We start from the raw sequence: 25,207 nt of genomic DNA, 5'->3' as shown, positions 1-25,207 counted from the left end.
AGTACAGGTGTATGGGTGATAATTTTTGTAGCTTTTATAAATATGAAAAAGTCTTTATTTTGCCTCTATTTCTGAAAGGTACTTTCCCTGGATATAGAATTCTAGGTAGATGATGTTTTTCCTTTTAGTACTTATCTTTATTCTGCCCTCTTCTGGCTTGTATTGTTTCTGGTGAGAAGACTGCATCATTTTTGTCTTTGTTTGGTGTGCTTTTCTTCATGCTTCTTATGCTTGGGTTTTATTGTGATTTGGGGGTCTGTGGCTACATCATTTTCATAAAATCGTGAAAAATTTCAACTTGTATTTCTTCAACTATTTTTCCTGTTCAACCCACCTCTCCTGTTCTTCAGGGATTCTTACTACATGTATTGAAGTTGTCCTGCAGCTAACTAGAATCCTGTTTATTTCATTCTGTTATTTTTCTCTCTCTGTTTAGTTTTGAAGAGTTTCTAATGCTATATCTTGTAGTTCACTAAGCTTTTCTTCCTGCAGTGTCAAACCTGCCATTAATCACATCCATTTTTTTTTTTTTTTAAAGCCAGCATTGTAGTTTTCATCTCTAGGGGTTTGATTTAGGATTTTTAAAATAATCTCTTTCATTTCTCTACTCAACATGCTTGAACTGGCCCCTTGAACAAGGGGAACACAGTGATAATAACTATTTTAATTTTTTCCATCTATTCTATTATCTGTGTCATTTATGGGTCAGTTTTGATATGACTGATGTTTTTTCTCTTTATTATGCTGCCTCTTTGCATGCCTAGTAATCTTTGATTGGATGCTAGATATTGTAGATTTTACCATGTTGGGCATTGGGTATTTTTTTTATTACTAAAAACGTTCTTGAGCTTTGTTCTTTTACAGGGTTGTTACTTGGAAATAGTTGATCCTTTTAGGTCTTGCTTTTAAGCTTTGTAAGTCAGGAGCAGAACAAGGTTTATTCTAGGCCTAACTTGCTCCATCTACTGAGACAAAACCCTTCTGGGTTCTCCACCTGGTGCCCCATGACTGATAAGATTGTCCATTCTGGCTGTTGAGAAGAGCCACCATTCCCGGCATGTGTGCGCTCCGGGTATCATCCACTCTAATTCTTGTGGCAATTTTCACTCTGGCCTTGGGGAGCTTTCTTTCATGCTTCTGCTAATTGATACTCAGCTGAAAACTTGAGGGAGATCCTGTAGACCTCCAAAGCTTGCTTACTCTCTGTGTGCAGCTGTAATCTCGCTGGTACTCTGCCCTCCACTCTCTTGGTTGACCTGGATTCCCTGCTCCATCTCCTCAACTCAAGAGAGAACACTGGGTTTTGCCTGCATTTCCTCCCAGCAATGTCATGGCCTAGAATTGCTCTCTACACAGTAATTTGGGAAAACCCTAGGGCTCGCCTCCTTTGTGTCCTTCATTCCCTGACGTTCGATGTCTTGAACATTGTTATTTCATATACTTTCTGCATTTTTTAGTTGTTCAGGTGGGAGGGTAAATAACGGTTATTCCATCTTTTTACTGAAGCAGCCATCTTTTCCTGCTATCGTATCCCCAAGTTTTAGCTGAGTAAAGAGGGGAGGAGAGAGGTTAAATAACTTGCTCAAGGACACAAGTAGTAAGTGACATCCTGGATTTGACTAGAAATCTTTTAGACTTCCAAGATGATTCTCTTAATCATAAGGCTACTGACACTCTCACGTATAACACAAATTAATGTATTTAATAGTTGGTGTGTTTATATTTAGATATTACATTAAGAAACATTGACTAATTTCTTATAGAAATGACTTTCCCTTTCTCCCTTTTAAAGATAAATGTGTGGAACGTGAAGAGGAAGTTATTTTAGTTTCGTCTGCACATGAAATTGATGCTCGTTCATGTCCTCTTATCCTAAGTGAACACAAAGGCCCTATAATTTGGTATAAAAATGACAGCAAGACACCTGTATCTACCGAAAGAGACTCCAGGATTCATCAGCACAAAGATAAACTTTGGTTTGTTCCTGCTGAAGTAGAGGATTCAGGATATTACTACTGTGCAGTGAGGTAAGAAAGGAATTAGTATGTTACAAACGTGCGTTGTATGTACCTGCAATAGTTAAGGACAAAAATCTTCTAATAAACCTATTTTGATTTATTTTAGCAATTCAACTTACTGCCTCAAAACTAAAATAGCTGCAGAGTTTGTACAGCATGAGCCTAACTTGTGTTACAATTCACAAGCCGTCTTTACACAGAGACTACTGATTCCAGGAGATGGACAACTTGTATGTCCTTATTTGGATTTTTTCAGAGATGAAAACAATGAGTTACCCCAAATACAGTGGTATAAGGTAATTTTTTATTACATATGGCATTCTACTCATCTAGCAAATAAAATAGTTTTCTATCACAGACAATAGGATGAATCTGCAAAGCGCTTTTTCCTTTGGCATGTTATTTTGCCTTTGAGTGGTGAAATTTAATAGGATGTTTTTAAAAGGTTTTAAGACTGTACACATTTAATTTGCAGCTTAATTAAATAGACGTCATTTTTGTTTAATAAGGTAGAGCTGAGAAAAGTATAGTAGGCATAAAAGATGTTTAAAGATAAGGATGATTATAAATGTAGGGTTTTTAAGAAATAACTATTTGTTACAAAGATACTATTTTGTGTTTTATTACAAACATTAAGTGGTCCTTGGATAACCTAGTGGTTCCTCTAACTGTCTGAAAGGCGATTGGCCAGCACTCCATGGAATACATCATATTCTGGTATCTTTGATCTACCTGGCTTGTTGGAGCTTACATGGAGAGTCATCTTGTAGAGGTTAAAAAATACAAAATAATATCAGTGAAGAATGGAAGCATAGCATTACTAAGCAGCTATGGTGTTAGCATTCTTTCTTCAAATGTGTTTCTCTTGCAGAGTAAGTTTGTCTTCACTTGTCTTCAAAGTGCAAGCCTCATAGGCATAAAAATGTAAATCCTGGGAATGTAATTATGACTTTGCAAAAAAATGCAATATTAAAACTTGTATGCAAGGAACCTTTCTATTCGTATACGTACGAATATAAATATGAATTATTGGTTTTCAATACGTCCTTCCTCTCCCTCTGTTTAGGACTGCAAACCTCTACTTCTTGACAATACAAACTTTGTTGGAATAACAAATAAACTCATCATCACGAACGTGACTACGGCGCATAATGGGCACTATACGTGTCATGCATCCTACGCACACTTGGGAAAGCAGTATCATGTCACCCGGGCGATAAAACTCATTACTCTAGGTGAGTCAGAGCTCCAATCCTAGGATTTTAAATCCAGGAAGGCCCAGAGACCATAACTCTAATATCACCTTCACTGTCTATGGAGGGACTAAATCCAAGAGAAGCTTGATGACTTGCCAGAGGTCACCTGGCTTTAGTTTAGTTTTTGTTGTTACGTGCTATGTACGTGTTTCTCATTCCTACTTCAGAGGCAGTGCTGATCAAACAGACAAGGATGAGCTATGTGTTCCAGCTGAACTCGGAGCACGTTCTTTGGCCTGGCTAGAGCTGCTTCTCCAGAGGGTTCTCTGGAGAGGCACTGGAGGAACGACAGTTCTGAGATCCCTCACTTGGGCAGTCTGAGTGTCTAGCCATCACTGGCGTGATGGATGGATGCTAATGAACTGTGGCACAAGTTACACTCTTGTTAGATCTCTGTTAGTCCAGTCGCTTAACTTCTCTGAGGCTGTTTGCTCCTCTGTAAGAAAATTCAAGCTTCCAAGCTTGCTGCAAAAGCGAGAGATCAAGTGTGCTCAGCTTGCGGTCCTGTGCCTGGGGCCAAACAGATGAGAAATGAGTAGGTACATGATGATTATTCTTGTTAGTTTTCCGGAGGCTTCTATTAACCATATTTCATATTAAAAACTACAACAAAATAAAACCAAGGCACTCCTACAAGTTACCCGGGGATGGGCAGAATGCTCAACCTTTCTGTAAGTACCAGGGTTTTCTAAGCTTCCAGTAAGATAAGAATAGAGTTCGTTTAACCAGGACTTTGAAAGTCAAAGCAGTCTCTATCAGTCATTACTCTGGAGCAACAGGGATAAACAGGGCCTCTCCCAGGTAAACCCAGATTATGATCACTTTTCAGAGAGCTATGTTTTCTCAATTCTACAATAATTCATTTTTTCTTCAAAGGTTAATTTTATTGTCTCAGAATCAATTCCTTCCCTACATCCTACAAGCATCAATGACTCGTAAATTTCAGGAGTCCTTGAATCACAACCGTCTGAGTTCCTGAGCAGCCCCTCTCTGGTCATTGTGTAGCTGATTTGTTTTCCTTGGGGTACTGCAACCAGACCAGCAGACCAAATTTTAGGGAAAACAGGCACTACAGAGTTTTAAAAATAGGCCAAATGGGTTTTAAATACTTTCTGCCATCCTTTCTGATCCCTTAGAATCCCGTAGAAATAATATACTTAATCAGATGTGAGGTTGTATTTTGTTTTCTTCTAAAGGTGGATTTAGAAATATTTATTGGGCATCTACTATGTTTCAGGCACTGTTCTAGGTATACATTAGGGAACAAAGGAGACAGTATCCTGCCCTGATGGAGCTAACATTTTTCTTTTTGACTGTGGCAGAATAAATACTGGGCATTCAAATTCATAGTTTCTCAGGCTTGGCCCAGATAGGTCAGATTAATTTCTGGAGCTCCTTAGTATTTTTATGCTTATTTTAATAAATTATGCCAAAATGTTTGGCATTCTTCAATAATGGTGGCTTTCACTCTTGGGTCATTGTGAAAATTACTAAGTACAAGCACGTCTACCAATAGATGGCCTTCTGGTTAATAAGTCCCTTTCCACAACGACTCGTTTTTCCTGATTTGCATGAAGAGGGGCACTTGTCTGGAGCCCCAGGGCCTGGTGAGGTGTGGGGTTTTTTTTTTGCAGCACCAAACTCTGGGTTCAGAAGGGCCAACTCTGTGGGTTCTGCTGTGGTCTCTGTGTCAGCCTCCTACCTTCACCTCTGGCCTTCTGTTTCCTGCTATATATGCTTTGGCCAGTAGAGGGAATATCGGGCAGATGCCTTGTAGTATATTTTTGGTAGATTTTGCCAAGTGTGGTCATCACTTGAGATTCTGGTCTATGAGAGACCTTATGGATGTTTTTCTTTCAGTGAAATCCAGGAACAAGAGACCTGAGATTGTGAGTCCAGCTAATGAGACGATAGAAGTGGTCTTGGGTAAGTGGGCTACAATCAGGATATGCTGAAATCAGTAGTTGTTGCACTCGAGATTAAGATAAAACTGTACCTTTCCTGCACACAACCTAAGCACACAACCTAAGCTGTTTAGTGGATATATATCTAAAGTTAAAGGGAAAGTGGCACAGATTACGTCTTAAATGTTTCTTTGGATTTCTTGCCTCTTACGGCAAACATCTAGCCATGTCTGATTGGCCCACCCTTACTTTCCTATGGACGCTTATTACTGGTGAAGCCATCAGCCAAAGACCAAGTTCAGGGACTTCCCTGGCCATCCAGCGGTTAAGACTTCGCCTTCTAATGTAGGGGGTGCGGGTTCGATCCCGGGTTGGGGAACTAAGATCCTACATGCCTCGCGGCCAGGAGACCAAAACATAAAACAGAAGCAACTTCAATGAAGACTTTAAAAGCAGTCCACATCAAAAAAATCTTAAAAAAAAAAAAAAAGAAAAGACCAAGTTCAGTAGGCCTAGGAATAGGAAATGTAACTTACTTGGCGCAGGATGGAGTTCTTACGATCAGAGTTAAGCTTTTAGGTAGAAGAATAGGACTACAGGCCAAAAAGACAGTTATTCTAGAAAATTATTTTTCCAAGTTAGTGATAATGTTCATTTTAAGAATAAAGATGTAACACGATAAGCATTCAGATCTAAGCTATGCAATATGATAGCCACTAGGCATGTGTGGCTACATACATGTAAATTTAAGGAAATTTATTTAGTTTAATTAAAAATTAGTCCCTCAGTCAAGGGCTGAAGAGTGACATGTGATTAGTGACTACGTATGAGACAGCACAACTACAGAACATTTTTGCCAACGCTGAAAGTTCTGTTGGAAACCACCGGTCCAAACATAAAAACAGATTTTTGTATCAGAGGATCAAAAATGAGGCTGGCATATAGAATTCTGTAATAGTAACTGCATGAAGACAAAGAGCAATTGTACAGAGATTAGAAGGTAAAATGTGTGACCTCTGAATTCTGTACTTGGCCAAGTTGTTCTTCGTGGTGGAAAGTAATATAAAGACATTCATAGATGTAAACAAAGATGTGAAAATTTTAAATATTGTCCCGTAAAATCCAGAGCAGTGTTTCAACCCTTTTTTCCCCATCATTGCTCCCCTGTAGCGCCTAACAAGCCATTTTTTCCCTCATACTCGTTAGTTGCTCAGGTATTTAATACCCAGATGTGCACTGTGGCACTTTGAAAGGCCACACACCACTGCAATAGCTAAGCTTCTCTTGCTCTCCTCGCCAAGACACACATTTCACCCTGTTGAGAAAGCATGCTCGAGGAATGTACACTTAGAGCTCTAAAGCCTAGATTGGATCTACAAGTCTAAGAAGTTCACATTAGGAAATAATAATTTTCATATACCACATTGATCAGAGGCCTGATCACCGTGGCATATGAGTATCCTATAATCAGACATTTATTTGATAAGATTTCATATTAATTACCAATAAAATGACTTAGAAAAATAGGAATTGAGGGATACTTTCTGCACTTAATAACATCAATTCAAACCAATCGTCACCAACATTTTTAATGGTGAAACACTATATAGTGTTAAACCTTCTACAGGTCTAGGCCTTGACGTGTTCCAGAAGTGCCCACTAATGCAAAGATAAAAGAACCAAGGCATGCTGACTGTAGGGGAGAAAAGAACTGTATTATTTTCAGATCATATAATGATGTACCTACAAATATTATTGTATTGACCAGATATAAAATTAATATTCTAAAATATTAGACTTATTTAGCAAAAACCAAGAAAATGGGAAAAGAGATCCTATTTGCAACAGTAAATGCCATAGACATGTCTATAAGATAGCTTAGCAAAACCTTTAAAAATTATATTGGATTTATAAGGAAGAAAAAACCAACCAAACAAAACCCCCACAAATTCTGACCTATAAATCTCAAAAAACTGGGAGATTTAAAGCATACATTCTTAAAGGGATGGGGAGATGTTGTCGGCAATGGGGAGAAAATTGGTTCTTAGGAGGTGAAAAAATCTCAATCAGTAGACATAGTGTAGATCTGTGGTATTAAAAATTCATGGAGAGTTAGGCAACTGGGATAAAAAAATCCAAAAAAGCTCCAAAGGGAGCAATAAAAACAATCTCTCAAGAAACACAAATTTAAGAAAAACTGTAATAAGGATGTGTGTTTTTCCTATATGAAAAACTGGAAATTGTAAAGATATGGACTCTCAACAGTAAGTTACAGTTTTAATGGAATTCCAATAAAAATATGAATGGGCTTAAAAATTGTCAAGTGATACTGAAATTCACCTGGGAGAATAAAATGCTGAGATTACTAAGATAATACTGAGAAGAGAAGCTAAATGATATATTTACCCTAAAACTGCCAATAATTAAGAGTGTGGTACCCCTGGCGCCAGTATACACATTCAGATCAACCTAGAAAGTCCCAAATAATTATTTTATCATTCTTACGTAACTGAGGAAGAGATTTATTATTCAGTAAGAGATTCTGGAATTATCAGTCAACTATTTGGATAAAAACATTAAGTTAAAGCTTTCTCTCATACCATACCCAAGTTATATTCTAGACAGATTAAAGAACTAAAACACTCAAACTACAGCAATGCAAACATCATATATACCTGAAAGAAAAAAGTACATGGAATATTTTCCTGATTTGATGGTAGAGAGCTTTTCAACAACAAAAAAAAATACTGAAGACGTAGTATAAAACAATTGTAAATTTGGCCAAATAATAAAAATATATACACTAAAGAATTTCCATAAACAGTAACAAAATGAAAACAAGCTCTGAAAGATATTTGCGGTAGTTTTCATGTATGATAAAGAGTTACTATCCTTGATAATTAAAGAGCTTCCATGCATCATAAGGTTAATAATATGAGAATGCAGCTTAGTAATGGCCATTAGGAATAATAAGCAATTCTTTTCTTAAAAATTTATTTGTTCTATTTATTTTTGGCTGCGTTGGGTCTTCGTTGCTTTGCGTGGGCTTTTCTCTAGTTGCAGAGAGCAGGGGCTACTCTTCCTTGCGGTGCACAGGCTTCTCACTGCGGTGGCTTCTCTTGTTGTGCAGCACCGGCTCTAGGCACACGGGCTTCAGTAGTTGTGGCACATGGGCTCTAGAGCACAGGCTCAGTAGTTGTGGCGCACAGGCTTAGTTACTCCGCGGCATGTGGGATCTTCCCGGATCCTGCATTGGCAGGTGGATTCTTAACTACTGTGCCACCAGGGAAGCCCATAACAAGCAATTCTTAAAAGAAGGGCAAATGAATACTAATTCACCATGAGCTCAAGAAATGCAGATGAAAATTTAAATGGAATTTTTTTCTTCTCTCAATTGGCAATGACTAACCAAAAACACTTGGTATCTGGGGCTTTCGGGGATAAATGACTCTTGCATACACTGCTGGACAGAGTGCAGACTGGTGTAGTCTCCCTTGGGACAGGGCGTTTGGCTTTTAAAAGTATGTCTCTCTTTTAACTCAATTCTTCCAGATTTTTATTCAGAGTAATACTTCAGGATGTGTACAATGTTGACGTACAGGAACATTCATTGGAATGTTAATCATAATAATGGAAAATTAGAAACATTATGTTTAGCAATAGGAAAGGAATTCATCATAGTATGTCTGTATGATGGAATAGTAAACTGTCATGAAATAGCCTATTTTGGAAGGCTAATCACGTGAGCCGAAATTCTCAATGTACAATAATTACAAATAGTAGACAACGACACCCCATTTTAAAAACTGCATACGTACACAGAAAGGTAAGGAATGAGCTACGTAAAGTTACTAATAGTGCTTATCTCTCGGTGGTGGATATAAGGGCAATTTCTTCTTTTTGCTTTCCTGTAATTTAAAATTTTTGTTCAACAGTCATTTATTAATCTAGATAGATCAGGTGAAAGTCCATTAATGTTATGATTCAAAATCCATTCCTTTGCAGGATCCTGGCTCCAACTCATCTGCAATGTTACCGGCCAGTTAAGTAACTTTGTCTACTGGAGGTGGAATGGGTCAGGAATTAAGGAATATGAGCCTATGATGATGGAAGAGTTTACATAGTAAGTATGCCAAGAGCCAGACATTTTGGTATTAAATTCCATGTCATACGTTATATAACCGTTATGATTGAATCTAGTGGCCGTGATCGAGTTGGTCATTGATTGGTCCTTAACCCTTTGCTGCCCATATTGAGTTTTGCTAAGCTCAGTAGGATTCATAAGATCTTGTCCAATGAAGGTGACGATACATGTCATTATGGTACAAATTCCAGACCCCTTGGAAGGCTTTCTCTTAAATTCAGTTAAAAATGTTGCAGCATTCCCATGAAGCAATTGTCCTGAATTATCCTTCATGTCATTCCATTTTTAAAGTAGTTTAGAAAAGACTCATTAATTGTGGCCAAGAATCAGGCACTCCCCTGCTCAGGTCTCTGATGGCGTCCTATTACTTCTTAGCATCACCTGCAAACCCTTTCCCATCTGTCCCAATCTACCCTTGTTTCATATATTCTTCGTGCCCCATGGAGACCAGAATGCCTAGGTCCCCATTTTCCTTCTTGGAAGCTGGTCATTTTAATTTTATTTCTCTGTGCTACTGAGTCTTTTACTAACAGTGGTCTTAGGGCTATGAAACATCAGATCAGTCTTGCTAAAAGCCTGATTCTTATACCTGTGCTTAGGGCTGGTGATTATTTCTGCTGTAACGATAAACCAGGGATGCTTATCGTATCTATAATTGATGCCATTTATACAATTTTGTTACTCTTTTGAACAGCGTGCAGAATCCTTTAAACAAAAGAAAGAGTGCGGTCATCGCACGGCTTAATATTACAGCAGTGGAAAGTAAATTTTTTCTACATCCATTTATCTGTTTAGCCAAGAATACAGAAGGAAGGAGTACAGCATATATCCAATTAATACATCCAGGTAAACAACACAGCTGTTTATTTGAAATGCAATTTTGTTTTCCTGTAGTAAGATTTCATGACCTTGAGGTTTACAATGCTATTTCCTCTGCCCAGAATGCTCTTAGATTCCTCTTAACCTGGGGACTGCCGTTCCTTTTTCACTTCCCAGCTGAACTATATCTTCTTCTAGGAGGTTGTGCTGTCCTGCTGCCTACTCTTAACCCCTCTCTCTGCCCCGTAGAGCCTCTGCTATGCATGTCCATATCTATCTTAGTTTTCTTTACTTGAATATAAATTCTGTGATGTTGCAGATAATTACTAATCGTTCTATTTCCAGAGCTAATAGCAACTTAAGTCTGGTCATCCTCGGTACCTAATGAATAGTTTTAGGTAAAGCACTACATGATGAATGCACAGGGGAAGCCTAAATATCCACTTTCCAGACAGGATGTCAGAAGTTACTGATTTTCATGAATTCTGTAATCAAACACAATATTGGCAGTATTTGTGTTTCTGCTCACTGATTCATTTTTCTGCCTCACTTATTCTGCCATTGATCCCTTCTACTGTATTTTTCATTTAAAGTTATGGTATTCAACTCTGGTTGCCTCTATATTTTCTAACTTTGTGTTCAGAACGTCTTATAGCTTTTTGCTCTGTGCATCCATTCTTTCCCCAAGTTCTTGGATCATCTTTACGATCATTATATTGAACTCTTTCTTGGGTAGATTGCCTGTCTCCACTTCATTTAGTTGTTTTGCTGGGGTTTTAGCTTGTTCTTTCGTCTGGAATGTATTCCTTTGCTGTCTCATTTTGTTAACTTTCTATTTGTATTTTTATGTATATGGAAGATTAGTTATGTTTCTTGGTCTTGGAGAAGTGGCCCTCTGTAGGGGATGTCCTGTGTGTCAGTATACTCCCCTCTTGCTACCCAGTGGCCTGGGACCAGCTGGTCCCAGGGTAGCTTCTGACCTGTTTGTGTACTCAGTTCCACAGGCTGTGGGATGATAGTTTTCTTGCTTCTGGGGGGTGAGGCTGGTTTAGGGGCTTATGCAGGCTTCCTGGTAGGAGGGGCCAGTGCCTGACCACTGGTGGGTGCTGCTGGGGCTTGGCCCTCTGGGGGGCAGGGCCGTGTCAAGGGGAACATCTAGAGCTGGCTGTGGGCTCAGGAAGTCTTTAGGCAGCCTGTCTGCTGATGGGTGGGGCTGTGCTCCTGCCCTGGGTGGTCGTTTGGCCTGATGCAGCCCAGCACTGGAGCCTACAGGCTGTTGCAGGAGGCCAGGTCTTGGTGCCAAAGACCCAAGCAAGATATCTGCCTCTATCAAGAGTTCACGCAGATGAACACTCCCAGATATGTCTGCCACCAGCTTTTATGATCCCAGAGAGAGCCACAGCTGCCGCCTGCCCAGCAGACCCTCCAAACCAGCAGGTAATGACTCCTATGGAGTCACTGCTTTTGCCCTGGGTTTTGGTGTGCACAAGACCTTGTGTGCCCTCCAAGAGTGGAATCTCTTTCCCCCAGTCCTGCGGAGCTCCTGCAGTGAAGCCCCATGGGCCTTCAAAGCCAAATGCTCTGGGGGCTCTTCCTCCTGATGCCAGACTCCTAGGTCAGGGAGCCTGATGTGGGGCTCAGAGTTCTCATGCCTGTGGGAGAACTTCTGCAATATAATTATTCTCCAGTTTGTGGGTTGCCCACCCGGGTGGTATGGGATTTGATTATATTGCGAGTGTGCCCCTCATACCATCTCATCATGATTTCTTCTTTAATTCCTTGGATGTAGAATGTCATTTTTGGTAGGTTCCACTCTTTTATAGATGGTGGTTCAGCAGTTAGTTGTGATTTTGGTGTGCTCGTGAGAGGAGGGGAACTCAAGGTCCTTCTACTCTGCCATCAAAGGCTTCAGTGATTCCTGATGGCCTACTGGATATTTCAAGCCTCTTACAGACTCCTTCAAGTGTTATTCAGCTTTCTCCCCCTCCTCATTTCACTGATACTCTGCAGCATTTGCCAACTCTCCTTAAAATTCTACTCTTTGCTTCTTGTACTTTCTCTTACTTCATTGTACCCTTATTTCCTTTGCTGTCTCCTTTTCTTTTTCATTGCACTAAAATTATTTTCCTCACAATTTCACCATTAGAGTTCCTTATTTGCTCCATTAATAGTCTGTAAAATTGGTCTTGAGACCACTTATTTTCAGAATCATATAGGTTGCTTTTAAAAGTTCAGACTTATCAACCTACATGGGGCTGCAAAGTTAGATTAGGAAGACCCAGTGGTGGAAGCCACTGCTAAAGAACAGAAAAAAGAATGAGAACTATGAGGACAGTTTACAAGACCTTGGGGACAATGTCAAATGCACCAATTATAGGGGTCCCAGAAGGAGAAGAGAGAGAGAAAGGACCTGAGAAAATAATTGAAGAGATAATAGCTGAAATTTTCCCTAACATGGGAAAGTAAACAGTCACCCAATTCCAGGAAGCACAGAGAGTCCCATACAGGATTAAAATCAAGGAGGAACATGCTGAGACACATAGTAATCAAACTGACAAAAATTAATGATAAAATATTAAAAGCAAGAAGGGAAAAGCAGAAAATAACATACAAGGGAAACCACATAAGCTTATCAGTTGGTTTTTCATCAGAAACTCTGTAGGCCAGAAGGGAGTGGCACTGTATTTTTACAATGATGTAATGGAAAAACCTACCACCAAGAATAATCTACACAGCAAGTTTATTCTTCAGATTTGATGGAGAAATCAAAAGCTTTACAGATAAGTAAAAGCTAAAAGAATTCAGTACCACCAAGCCAGCTTTACAAAACATGCTAAAGGAACTTCTATAAGCAGAAAAGGAAAGGCCACAACTAGAAACAAGAAAATTATGTAACGGGAAAGCTTACCAGTAAAGGAAAACATACAGTAAAGGCAGGAAATCATAGACACACAAAGATATGAAAACCAGTAATCATGAGGAGAGTACAAATGCAGGATATTTAAAATGCATTTGAAATTAAGAGATCAGCAACTTAATACAACAATGTATATATATAGCCTGCTATACCAAGACCTCATGTTAACCACAAACCAAAAATCTACAATAGATATACACATAAAAAAGGAAACTAACACTAGAGGTAGTCATCAAATCACAAGAGAAGAGAACAAAAGAGGAAAAGAAAAAAAAAAGTCCTACCAAAACAAATCCAGAACAATGAACAAAATGGCAATAAGAACATACAGACTGGCTGAATGGATACAAAAACAAGACCCATCTATACATATATCATCTACCAGAGACCCACTTCAGATCTAGAGATATATACAGACTGAAACTGAGGGAATGGAAAAAGATATACCATGCAAATGGAAATCAAAAGAAAGCTGGTGTAGCAATTCTCATATCAGACAAAATAGACTTTAAATTAAAGACTGTTACAAGAGACAAAGAAGGACACTACATAATGATCAAGGGATCAATCCAAGAAGAAGATTTAACAATTGTAACTATATATGCACCTAGCATAGAAGGAGCACCTCTATATCTAAGGAGAATGTTATCAGCTATAAAAGGAGAAATTGACAGGCAATAATAGTGGGGGACTTTAACACCCTACTTACATCAATGGACAGATCATCCAGACTGAGCATCAATCAGGAAACTCAGGCTTTACATGGCACAGTAGACCAGATGGACTTAATTATAAGAGCATTCCGTCTGAAAGCAGGGAATACACATTCTTTTCAAGTGCATATGGAACATTCTCCAGGATAGATCACATGTTGGGCCACAAAGCAAGCCTTGGTAAATTTAAGAAAATGGAAATCATATCAAGCATCCTTTCCAACCACAACACTGAGATTAGAAATCAACTACAAGAAAAAAACTGCAAAAACCACAAATATGTGGAGGCTATATAATATGCTACTAAAGAACCAATGGATCACCTGAAGAAATCAAAGAGGAAATAAGAAAAAAAACCCCTAGAGACAAATGAAAAAAACATGTCCATCCAAAACCTCTGGGATGCAGCAAAGGCAGTTCTAAAAGGGGAGTTTATAGTGATACAATCTTAGGAAACAAGAAAAATCTCAAATAACCTAATCTAATACCTAAAGTAACTACAGGAAGAAGAACAAACAAAACCCAAAGTTAGTAGAAGGAAAGAAATCATAAAGATCAGAACAGAAGTAAAGAAAATTGATAAACCTTTAGCCAGACTCATCAAGAAAAAAGGGAGATGGCCCAAAGTAATAAAATTAGAAACAAAAAAAGTTACAACTGACACTGCAGAAATACAGTGTCATAAGAGGATCATAAGAGACTACAACAACTAGCTATATGCCAATAAGATGGACAACCTAGAGGAAGGAACACTTCCAAATGCATTCTATGAGGCCCCCATCACACTGATACCAAAACCAGACAAAGATGCCACAAAAAAAGAACATTACAGGTCAATATCAGTGATGAATATAAATGCAAACATCCTCAAAAAATACTAGCAAACCAAATCCAACAATACATTAAAAGGACACCATGATCAAATGGGATTTATCCCAGGGATGCAAGGGTTTTTCAGTATCCACAAATCAATCAGTGTGATACACCACATTAACAAATTGAAGAATAAAAACCATATGATCATCTCAATAGAGGCAGAAGAAGCTTTTGACAAAATTCAACACCCATTTATGATAAAAACTCTCCAGAAAGTGGGCATAGAGGGAACATAATAAAAGTCATATATGACAAACCCACAGCTAACATTATAATCAACACTGAAAAGCTGAAAGCATTTCCTCTAAGATTTCCTCAGGAACAGTACAAGGATGCCCGCTCTTGCCACTTTTATTCAACTTAATTTTAGGATTCCTAGAGCAATCAGAGAAGAAAAAGAAATAAAAGGAAACCAAATTGGAAAAGAGGCAAAACTGTCACTGTTTGCAGATGACATGATACTGTACATAGAAAATGCTGAAGATGCTACCAGAAAACTACTAGAGCTCATCAGTGAATTTGGTAAAGTTGCAGGATAGAAAATACACAGAAATCTCTTGCATTTCTATACACTAACAATAGATCAGAAACAAATTAAGGAAACAATGCCATTTATCATCACATCAAAAAGAATAAAACACCTAGGAATAAACGTACCTAAGGAGGCAAAAGAACTGTACCCCGAAAACTATCAGACACTGATGAAAGAATTTGAAAATGACACAAACAGATGGAAAGATATACCATGTCCTTAGATTGGAAGAATCAATATTTTCAAACTGACTGTACTACTCCAGGTAATCTACAGATTCAATGAAATCCCTATCAAACTACCAATGGCATTTTTCACAGAACTAGAACAAAAAATTTTTAAATCTCTATGGAAACAGAAAAGACCCTGAATAGCCAGAGCAATCTTGAGAAAGAAAAACAGCTGGAGGAATCAGGCTCTCTGGCTTCAGACTATACTGAAAAGCTACAATCATCAAAACAGTATGGTACTGTCACAAAAACAGAAATATAGATCAATGGAACAGGATAGAAAGCCCAGAAATAAACCCACACACCTGTGGTCAATTAAACAAAGGAAGCAATAATATACAGTGGAGAAAAGACAATCTCATCAATAAGTGGTGCTGGGAAAACTGGACAGCTACATGTAAAAGAACATTCTTTAACACCCTATACAAAAATAAACTCAAAATGGATTAAAAACCTAAATGTAAGGCCAGATACTATAAAACTCCTAGAGGAAAATATAGGCAGAACATTCTTTGACATAAATCACAGCAATATTTTTCCCGATCCATCTTCTAGATGCCAATAAAAGCAAAACCAAATGAGACCTAAGTAAACTTTAAAAGCTTTTGCACAGCAAATGAAACCATAAACAAAGTGAGAAGATGACCTATAGAACTGGAGAAGTTATTTGCAAATGATGCCTCTGACAAGGGATTAATCTCCAAAATACACAAATAGTCATACAACTCAATAATAACAAAAAAACCCAATCAGAAAATGTGCAGAAGACCTAAATAGACATTTTTCCAAAGAAGACGTACAGATAGCCAACAGGCACATGAAAAAATGCTCAACATCACTAATTATTAGAGAAATCAAAACTACAATGAGGTGTCACCTCATTCTTGTCAAAATGGCCATCATCAAAACATCTACAAATAATAAATGCTGGAGAGGGAATGGAGAAAAGGGAACCCTCATATGCTGTTGGTAAGATTGAAAATTGGTACAGCCACTATAGAGAACAGTATGGTGGTTCCTTAGAAAACTAAAAATAGAGTTACCATATGATCCTGCAATCCCACTTCTGGGCATATATCCAGAGAAAACTATGATTCAAAAAGATACATGCACCCCAATGTTCCTAACAGCACTATTTAACAATGGAAGCAACCTAAATGTCTATCAACAGATGAATGGATAAAGAAGATGTGGTATATATTTGCGATAAAATGTTACTCTGCCATAAATAGAATAATTCCATTTGTATCAACATGGATAGACCTAGAGATTATCATACTAAGTGAAGTAGACCAAACAGAGAAAGACAAATATATGTTATCGCTTATATGTGGAATCTAAAAAAAAAAAAGATACAAATGAACTTGTTTACAAAACAGAAATAGACACACAGACATAGCAAACAAACTTATGGTTCCCAAAGTTGGAAGAGGAGGGGGGGATAAATTAGGAGTTGGGGATTAACATATATATACTAATATATATAAAATAGATAACCAACAAGAACATATTGTATAGCACAAGGAACTATATTCAATATTTTGTAATAACCTATAAGGGGAAAAAATCTGAAAAACATATATATATATATATATATATATATATACACACACATCTAACTGAATTATATATTTTATTTGTATATATAACTGAATCACTTTGCTGTACACCTGAAACTAACATGACATTATAAGTCAGCTATACTCCAATAAAAAAATCTTAAAGTGTTTGTGAAATATTTTAAGGTAATTTGTAGTTGAATTAAAATACGGTATTTATGAACGTGTACATGGAAGAAAATCTAAAAGAACGTATGGACAAACTATTAGAATTAATAGCTAAATGAATTTAGCACGATCACTAGTGTATATGTTTATATATAGTATTTCTATGTATTTCTGCAAATACCAACAACAAATAGAAATTAAGTTTAAAAAATAACATTTACAGTAGCATCTAAAACTATCAAATATTCAGTATATAGGAATAAATCCAGCAACAGCTGTTCAAAATCTGTGATACAAACTAAAAATACATTATCGAGATAAATTAAAGACCTAATAGATGGAGGGATATACAATATCCATGGATTGAAAGACTGAAATACTCAGTATTATAAATATGTTAGTTCCCTTCAAATTAATCTACAGATTCAAAACAGTTCCAATCAAAATCTCAGCAATATTTGTACAGGTGTGGGTGGGCATTTGTGTGGGCATGTTGTTGTGGGCACGTTTATCCTAAAGGTCATATTGGAAATGTAAAGGGCCAAGACTAGTCAAGGTGGTCTTGAATAAAAACAACAAATCGCAAAGATTTACACTTCAGATATCATGATCTTGTACAAAGCTACAGTAATTAAGACTGTAAATGTGAACTATCAGTTGGGCCAATAGGATATTGATCTATCTTGAGTTCCACTTCATAGCCAGTTCAACTGCAGATGGATCAATGACTGAAATTGGAAAAGCAACATAACAGAGCTTTCTGGATGCCTCCTTGGCCCTTGGCATTTAGAAGGCTCCTTCTTTCTCTCCTCTCCTCTCCCTTACCTCTCCGCATGAACTCCTCTGCAGTCATCAGATGAATAACTAGCATGTGAAGCTGGGAGGATGTGGAAGTGTGAAACACTGTCTGGCATCCCTAAACCCTTTTCTCCTTTCCTCCTGTCTTCAGCTTGCTCCACCTGACTCTCCTACTTTTGTAGAACTTTTGTAGGTTCTTGAGTGACTCTGACTTTACTCATAGTCCTATGGAGTGCTCTATCCTATGGTCTTTGGTATTTTTTCTATGTTATTACATACGACTTATGTGAAGATTGAATACAATGCACCTTAGTTTTATACAGTATCCATTCTCAATGCCTTTGTACATTAGTATTCATTAATAAAAGATGATAATGAATGGGTTAATACTGTCTGGGATTTGGGATTACAGGCCAATCCCAAATATGGTTTCTCTGGGATGATAATGTTTAATTTGCTATGCTCAATTTTTAAATTCTTTGGGTTCTAATATTTTTTCCCCTCTTTTCTGTAGTCCCTGACTTCCAGACGCCCACAATTGGTATATTTGTCATGTTAACATTGGTAATTACATGCTCTGTTTTCATCTATAAAGTCTTCAAGGTTGACATTGTGCTTTGGTACAGAGATTCTTTCTATGATTTTCTCCCCAAAAAAGGTACAATTTTGTATTCTATGCAGTATTTTCTTGTTGGGATAGTTAAGAGATGTAAAAGCTAACTAAGAGGGGTTTTATTTAAATTTTAAAATGAAATGTGGCATATACAAAATAACATAATTATACATAATTATAGTTTCTTAACCAAATAGACTGAATAGTATTATTTTCTAAGTTACTGCTCTGGTGTTCATCATGGTGGGATAAACAGGCATTTAGAGCATCTGCTGATAAATCCAGTTATTCAGAAGCTGTGGTTGAGGACTTGCTCTGTGCTGGGTAGAACACAGATCACCCCATGATTTGCCATCAAATGGAAGAAATGATGTAATTTTCAGGCATCAGGGAAGCACTCTCTCTTTTGTTTAAACCTCACAGAAAACTAATACTACACTAATATATAAAAGGAAGAATGGATAGCATTCAGGGCTTAGACGTTTGGGGAAGATGAGAACAGTGAGATAAGGGTAGTTCCATACTGAGGGGTAAAGAATGTTTGCATATGAGGGGACCATCGAATAATATAAGAAGAACTTTGTAGTAAAACAGAATAAATGTAAACTTGTAAGAAGATGAACACTTTAAAAAGGCATTATACTTTTGGTGTTGTTGCTTCATACCATTGCACACAAAATTAATAATTCACTATGAAATGCATGTTTGCGATACTGACTTTACCAAATCTCATTTTTTTTTCTTTTGGTTCTAAATATATTGCATTTTCTCTTTAGCTTCAGATGGAAAGACGTATGATGCGTACATACTATGTCCAAAGACCCCTGGGGAAGGGTCCACCTCTAACTCAGATATTTTTGTGTTTAAAGTCTTACCTGAGGTCTTGGAAAAACAGTGTGGATATAAGCTCTTCATCAGTGGCCGAGATGACTATGTTGGGGAAAGTATGTATGCAGTGGAAAAAGTAATAGTCTTGTAAAACTAATTTAATTACTAAACTTGGGTTCCCTCTTTCTGGGTGTACATATCTGACAATTTTAAGAGCCTCTTAAGTGGTGCATGATGACGACTTTCATATTAAATGCAAAGTGTTTACTTTTCTCATATTCTTTTGGGGCAACAATTAACTAAGTTTTATTTCATTTTGGAAAACGTAACTAGTTAGATCCAGTAGTTACTTTACAGCTGATGGTAAAATAGGAGTGATATAGATCCAGTGGTTTAACAAGAAAGTTTATAAATTTCTACTTAAAGTACTCTGACCCCTGCTCACCTTTTGTGGGTCAGTTTTTGATCTATTCTATAAAATGAGAAACTCCTTCAATCTTAGGTAAGGCAAGAAAAAAAGAGCATTAGGAGACATAGGCCATGGGGTGGGAAGAACCTTGAGGGGTTTTGGTTCTGGAGGGAATGATTGTAAGTTGAAAGTTTACTTGCTGTGCTCCGTGTTTTTCAGGCATTGTGGAGGTTGCTAATGAAACCATAAAGAAAAGCAGAAGACTGATTATCATTTTGGCCCGAGAAATATCAGGATTCTGCTGGCTGGGGAATTCATCTGAAGAGCAGATAGCCATGTACAATGCTCTCATTCAGGAAGGAATTAAAGTTGTCCTGCTGGAGCTAGAGAAAATCCCAGACTATGAGAAAATGCCAGAATCCATTAAATTCATTAAGCAGAAACAGGGGGCCATACGCTGGTCAGGGGACATTAGAGAAGGGTCGCAGACTACGAACTCGAGGTTCTGGAAGAAGGTCAGGTACCACATGCCGGTCCAGCGGCAGCCGCCTTCAGCCAAGCACAAGCTGCTGTCCCCGGCCACTCAGCGGGACTCTAAGGAGAAACGGCCACTGGAGGTCCACGTGCCCCTCGGGTAGCAGAGAAGCTTGGTCAAGAGTTCCTTGGTGATTCCTGTCTTCAGGCATTGCAGGCAGGGCTGGGCCTCACTGACTTGTACAGTCATACCACACACCTGTGTAGTCCCTTATCCCTGAGGTCACCTAGAATTGGATTGTTAAGGGAGCAGTAAGTGGTGACAGTTGCCCTGTGGCCAGGGCAACTCAGAGCAGAGGGCTTGGGAAGTCCTTTAACAAGGCAGCAGATGCCCTGTCTGAATGTTTGAACTGCTGAGAAAAGGCACTGAGGCGGCAAACGAGGAATGAACGTGCAGGAAATCCCTTCTATAGACAGCTTTAGGAAGTCACCCACAGTCTGAGGGCAGGGCTGTGGCCCAGTCTGGGGACAGCAGGGTCACTGGTCCTCGAGCGGTTCTCTTGGACATTGCTGCAGGCACAGTGAGACCCGTACTTCCCAGGGAAATTAGACGCATTCTTGGAGAACTTTCCATTTGCCTTGCATTTCCCATACCCCTTGACGGCTGGCAGTCACTTTCCAAAGATGGAATTTTACTTCACAGACCTTTAAAACTGTCATTTCAATGAACAAAGGAATTCTCCAGTATTAGAAGGGTTTGCAATAACCTTAGCTTTCTGCAGGAGAGAGAGAATTTCAAGAGCAAGAGTTGCAAAGAATTGATCCACCTCTTAATGCCTTCCCCCTGGAATGACCATTCGGTTCCACCTTATTCTTCTGCATTTTACTTGACTCGTACCTTCTTTGGAAGGACAACTTCCAAGTCACCTCCTCCTTATACTCTGTCATACACACACGGCCCCAGATGAACCATCTTTCCCACAATGCTGCTGTGATCTCATCCTGTCCTTACTAGAATACTTCCACCGGCTCCTCCTGGTTCAGGAGCTAAAGCCCATGTTCTCCCACTTAGCATCTCACCACCCCAACACAGCTGGACCCTCTTGGTCCTGCTCTGCGAATCCCAAGTTGTGCACCTTCATACCTGCCCCCAGTGCCCCTCCATCTCTGCCTCTCCTTCCTGTCTCCTCACATTTTCTCCAGCTGACCAGAATTTTACTGAAACTCAAAATTTACTCCAAGTCACTTCCTCCAAGAGATCTCCCCAAGAAACTGCCCTAAGGCACTTGCTCTCTTTTTCTCAGTCTGATTGTACTTATTGTTGGCTGTCACTTTATGGGAAGTCTGTTCTGTCTCCAGCTAAGGAGCCCTGCTCTCTGCAGGAGAGGTGTGGGTGTGTCTCTTTGTCAGAGGTGCCTTCAGAAGTAATTTGCACATATAACAGATTTGTGTAGTGCTTTATTGTTTAAAAATGTCCGCAGATTATCTTATTTAATTTTTGAAAATCTCTTAAGGTTTCCTCTACCCTCTTTCCTTTCAGGCCTTCCCCATTAATTAGATTTTACTGCGCTATCTGATGGTAAATTTTTTGTTTGTTCTGGTCAGCCTAACTGTTTAAGTTTGCAAATGCAATGAAGTGTTTCATTTCCAGTTGTTAAAACTGGCTTAGCAGAATTTTTATTTTCCCCCTTCTGCCTCTATTTTATTTGCAATGAAAGAAAGGGTATTGAGCCATTTTTTCAATGATATTTTTTGTAAATTATATTTGTACTGGTTAATGATGAAGGGTTTTTTAAAAACTTGTTTGTATAATTCTGTAGCAGATACCAAATATTTTTATATAGTAAGATGCCAGATTCATGTACAGCACCTATCATTGATCAATGGACTGTATTTATTTTCCAATAAAATTGTCAAAACCTGGTATTGACCGTTCTCCTTCAAATCTGTTTCTTTGCCGGTCCTCTCCTGAGTTTACCTGCACACTCCCAGGTCCCATAGAGAGTGAGGACACTCTGCCTGGGGAGGTCAGAGACCATTAGCTAACCAATGAGGGCTGATTCCCCTTTGTAGCCTCAGCTGTACTCCATCTGTTTGCTTGCTCCTAAAATGGATTAAAATGTGAGTCTTCTTATTAACCCTTTACCAGTCCAAAAACTGATAAGGGTAACTATTGTATAGACTTTTACATTTTCACCAGAAGGCCAAGACCCAGCTCTGCCCACCAGTGGGCAGACACTGGCCCCTCCCACCCAGAAGCATGAACAAGCCTCTAGACGAGCCTCACCCACCAGGGGGCAGACAACAGATGCAAGAAGACTACAGTCCTGCAGCCTGTGGATATGAGTCCCCAAGCACAGGTCAGAACCTACTCTGGGACCAGCTGATCCCTGGCCCTTGGGTGAAGAAAGGGAGTGTACTGATGGGACACATAGGACATTCCCTACAGAGGTCCACTTCTCCAAGTTTGAGAAACATAACTAACCTTCCACATACATAAAAATGCAAACAAATTTAGATGAAATAAGAAGGCAGAGAAATATATTCCAGATGAAGGAACAAGATAAAACCCCAGAAGGACAACTAAGTGAAGTGGAGATATGAGAAGTAGTTCAGAGTACTGATCATAAAGATGACCCAAGAACACGGGAAAAGAACAGATGCACAGAGTGAGAAGCTACAAGAAGTTTTTAACAAAGAGTTAGAACGTATAGAGACAACCAGAGCTGAAGAATACAAAAACTGAAATGAAAAATGCACTAGAAGAAATCTAGAGCAGAATAAATGAGGCAGAAAAACAGTAAGTGAGCTGGAAGACAGAGGGGTGGAAATCACTGCCACAGAACAGAAAAATGAAAAGAAATGAGGACAGTCTAAGAGACTTCTGGAACAAGGTCAAATGCACCAACATTTGCATTATAGAGGTCCCAGAAGAGGAGAGAGAGAAAGGGCCTGACAAAATATTTGAAGAGATAATAGCTGAAAACCTTCCAAACCTGGGAAAGGAAACAGTCACCCAAGCCCAGGAAGCACAGAGAGTCCCATACAGGATTAACCAAAGGAGGAACACTCCAAGACACATAGTAATCAATTGAACAAAAATTGATAAAGGAAAAATATTAACAGCAACAAAGTAACATATAAAGGAATCCCCATAGGGCTTCAGCTAATTTTTCAGCAGAAATTCTATGCCAGAAAGGAACAGCATAATATACTGAAAGGGATGGAAGGGAAAAACCTACAACAAAAATACTCTACCCAGCAAGGTTCTCATTCAGATTTGACAGAGAAATCAAAAGATTTACAAACAAGCAAAAGCTAAAAGAATTTAGCATCACCAAAGCAGCTTTACAACAAAATGCTAAAGGAACTTTTGTAAGCAGAAAAGGCCATAACTAGAAATGAGACAATTAATGAAATGGGAAAGTTGCCTGGTAAAGGCAAACAAACAGTAAAGGTAGGGAGTCATCCACACACAAATATGATATGAAAAACAGTAAATGTGAGAGGAGAGTACAAATGCTGGATATTTAAAATACATTTGATACACACTACTATGTATAAAATAGATAACAATTGAGGACCTACTGTATAGCACAGGGAATTCTACTCAGTACTCTGTAATGACCTATATGGGAAAAGAATCTAAAAGAGTGGATATATGTATAACTGATTCACTTTGCTGTACAGCAGAAACTAACACAACATTGTAAATCAACTATACTCCAATAAAAATTAAAGAAAATAAAATGCATTTAAAATTAAGAAGTGAGTAACTTAAAACAATCATGTATATACAGAGATTGCTATACTGAAAACTCATGGTAACCACAAACCCAAAATCTATAATAGATATACACACAAAAAAGAAAAAGGAATCCAAACACAACACTAAAGATTATCAACAAATCACAAGAGAGCAAAAGAGGAAAGGAAAAATAAGACTTACAAAAACAAATCCAAAACAGTTAACAAAATGGCAATAAAAAATACATATTGATAATGACCTTAAATGTAAACAGATTAAATGCTCCAACCAAAAGACAGACTGGCTGACTGGATACAAAAACAAGACCTGTATTTATACTGCCTACAAGAGACCCAATTAAGATCTAGAGATGTATACAGACTGAAGGTGAGGAGATAGAAAAAGGTATTCCAAGCAAATGGGAAACAAAAGAAAGCTGGAGTAGCAATACTTATATCAGACAAAATAGACTTTAAAATAAAGACTGTTACAAGAGACAAAGAAGGACACTACATAATGATCAAGGGATCAATCCAAGAAGAGGATTTAACAATTGTAAATATATATGCACCCAACATAGGAGCACCTTAATATATAAGGGAAATGTTACCAGACATAAAAGGAGAAATTGACCGTAGGGCACTAACAGTGGGGGACTTTAGAATCCCACTTACATCAATGGATGGAACATCCAGACTGAATATCAATAAGGAAACTGAGGCCTTAAATGACACAGTAGACCAGATGGACTTAACTGATAATTATTGAGCATTCCATCTGAAAGCAGCAGAATAAACATGCTTTTCAAGTGCACATGGAACTTGTCCAGGATAGATCACACGTTGGGCCACAAAGCAAGCCTTGGTAAATTTAAGAAAACTGAAATCATATCAAGCATCATTTCTGACCACAACACTATGAGGTTAGAAATCAACTACAAGAAAAAAAAAAACTGCAAAAATCACAAACACGTGGAGGCTAAATAATATTCTACTGAAGAACCAGTGGACCACTGAAGAAATCAAAGAGAAAACTCAGAAAAAGCTAGAAACAAATAAAAACAAAAACGTGTTGATCCAAAATCTTTGGGAAGCAGCAAAAGCGGTTCTAAGAGGGAAGTTTATAGCAATACAATCTTACCTCAGGAAACAAGAAAAGTCTCCAACAACCTAACCTTACACATAAAGTGACTATACAAAGA

At 38.3% G+C, this 25,207-nt stretch overlaps 1 protein-coding gene across 6 annotated transcripts in view; it reads left to right on the top strand.

Moving 5' to 3' along the window:
- The window catches only part of IL1R1 (interleukin 1 receptor type 1), an 87,182-nt gene extending 64,998 nt beyond the window's left edge, over positions 1 to 22,184 (top strand). For 2 of the 6 annotated variants that reach the window (XM_027128743.1, XM_027128741.1), the window contains 9 exons: positions 1,793 to 2,027; positions 2,125 to 2,314; positions 3,085 to 3,253; positions 5,135 to 5,200; positions 9,184 to 9,301; positions 10,017 to 10,168; positions 18,449 to 18,592; positions 19,324 to 19,491; positions 20,004 to 22,184. In XM_027128743.1, the coding sequence (XP_026984544.1) occupies positions 1,793 to 2,027; positions 2,125 to 2,314; positions 3,085 to 3,253; positions 5,135 to 5,200; positions 9,184 to 9,301; positions 10,017 to 10,168; positions 18,449 to 18,592; positions 19,324 to 19,491; positions 20,004 to 20,422 (1,661 nt within the window). In that variant the 3' untranslated portion in view covers positions 20,423 to 22,184. Of the gene's footprint in view, positions 1 to 1,792; positions 2,028 to 2,124; positions 2,315 to 3,084; positions 3,254 to 5,134; positions 5,201 to 9,183; positions 9,302 to 10,016; positions 10,169 to 18,448; positions 18,593 to 19,323; positions 19,512 to 20,003 lie in introns of all 6 variants that reach the window. The other 4 variants (XM_027128746.1, XM_027128745.1, XM_027128744.1 and 1 more) reach the window with 4 other exon arrangements.
- Positions 22,185 to 25,207: the final 3,023 nt, after the last annotated feature.

Source organism: Aethalodelphis obliquidens, unplaced genomic scaffold (assembly GCF_003676395.1).
Source record: "Aethalodelphis obliquidens isolate GAN/ISIS:26980383/991018 unplaced genomic scaffold, ASM367639v1 scaffold35, whole genome shotgun sequence".
Taxonomy (NCBI): domain Eukaryota; kingdom Metazoa; phylum Chordata; class Mammalia; order Artiodactyla; family Delphinidae; genus Aethalodelphis; species Aethalodelphis obliquidens.
The sequence above is the reverse complement of the archived record's forward strand: the minus strand, read 5'-3'. Positions and strand labels throughout refer to the sequence as shown.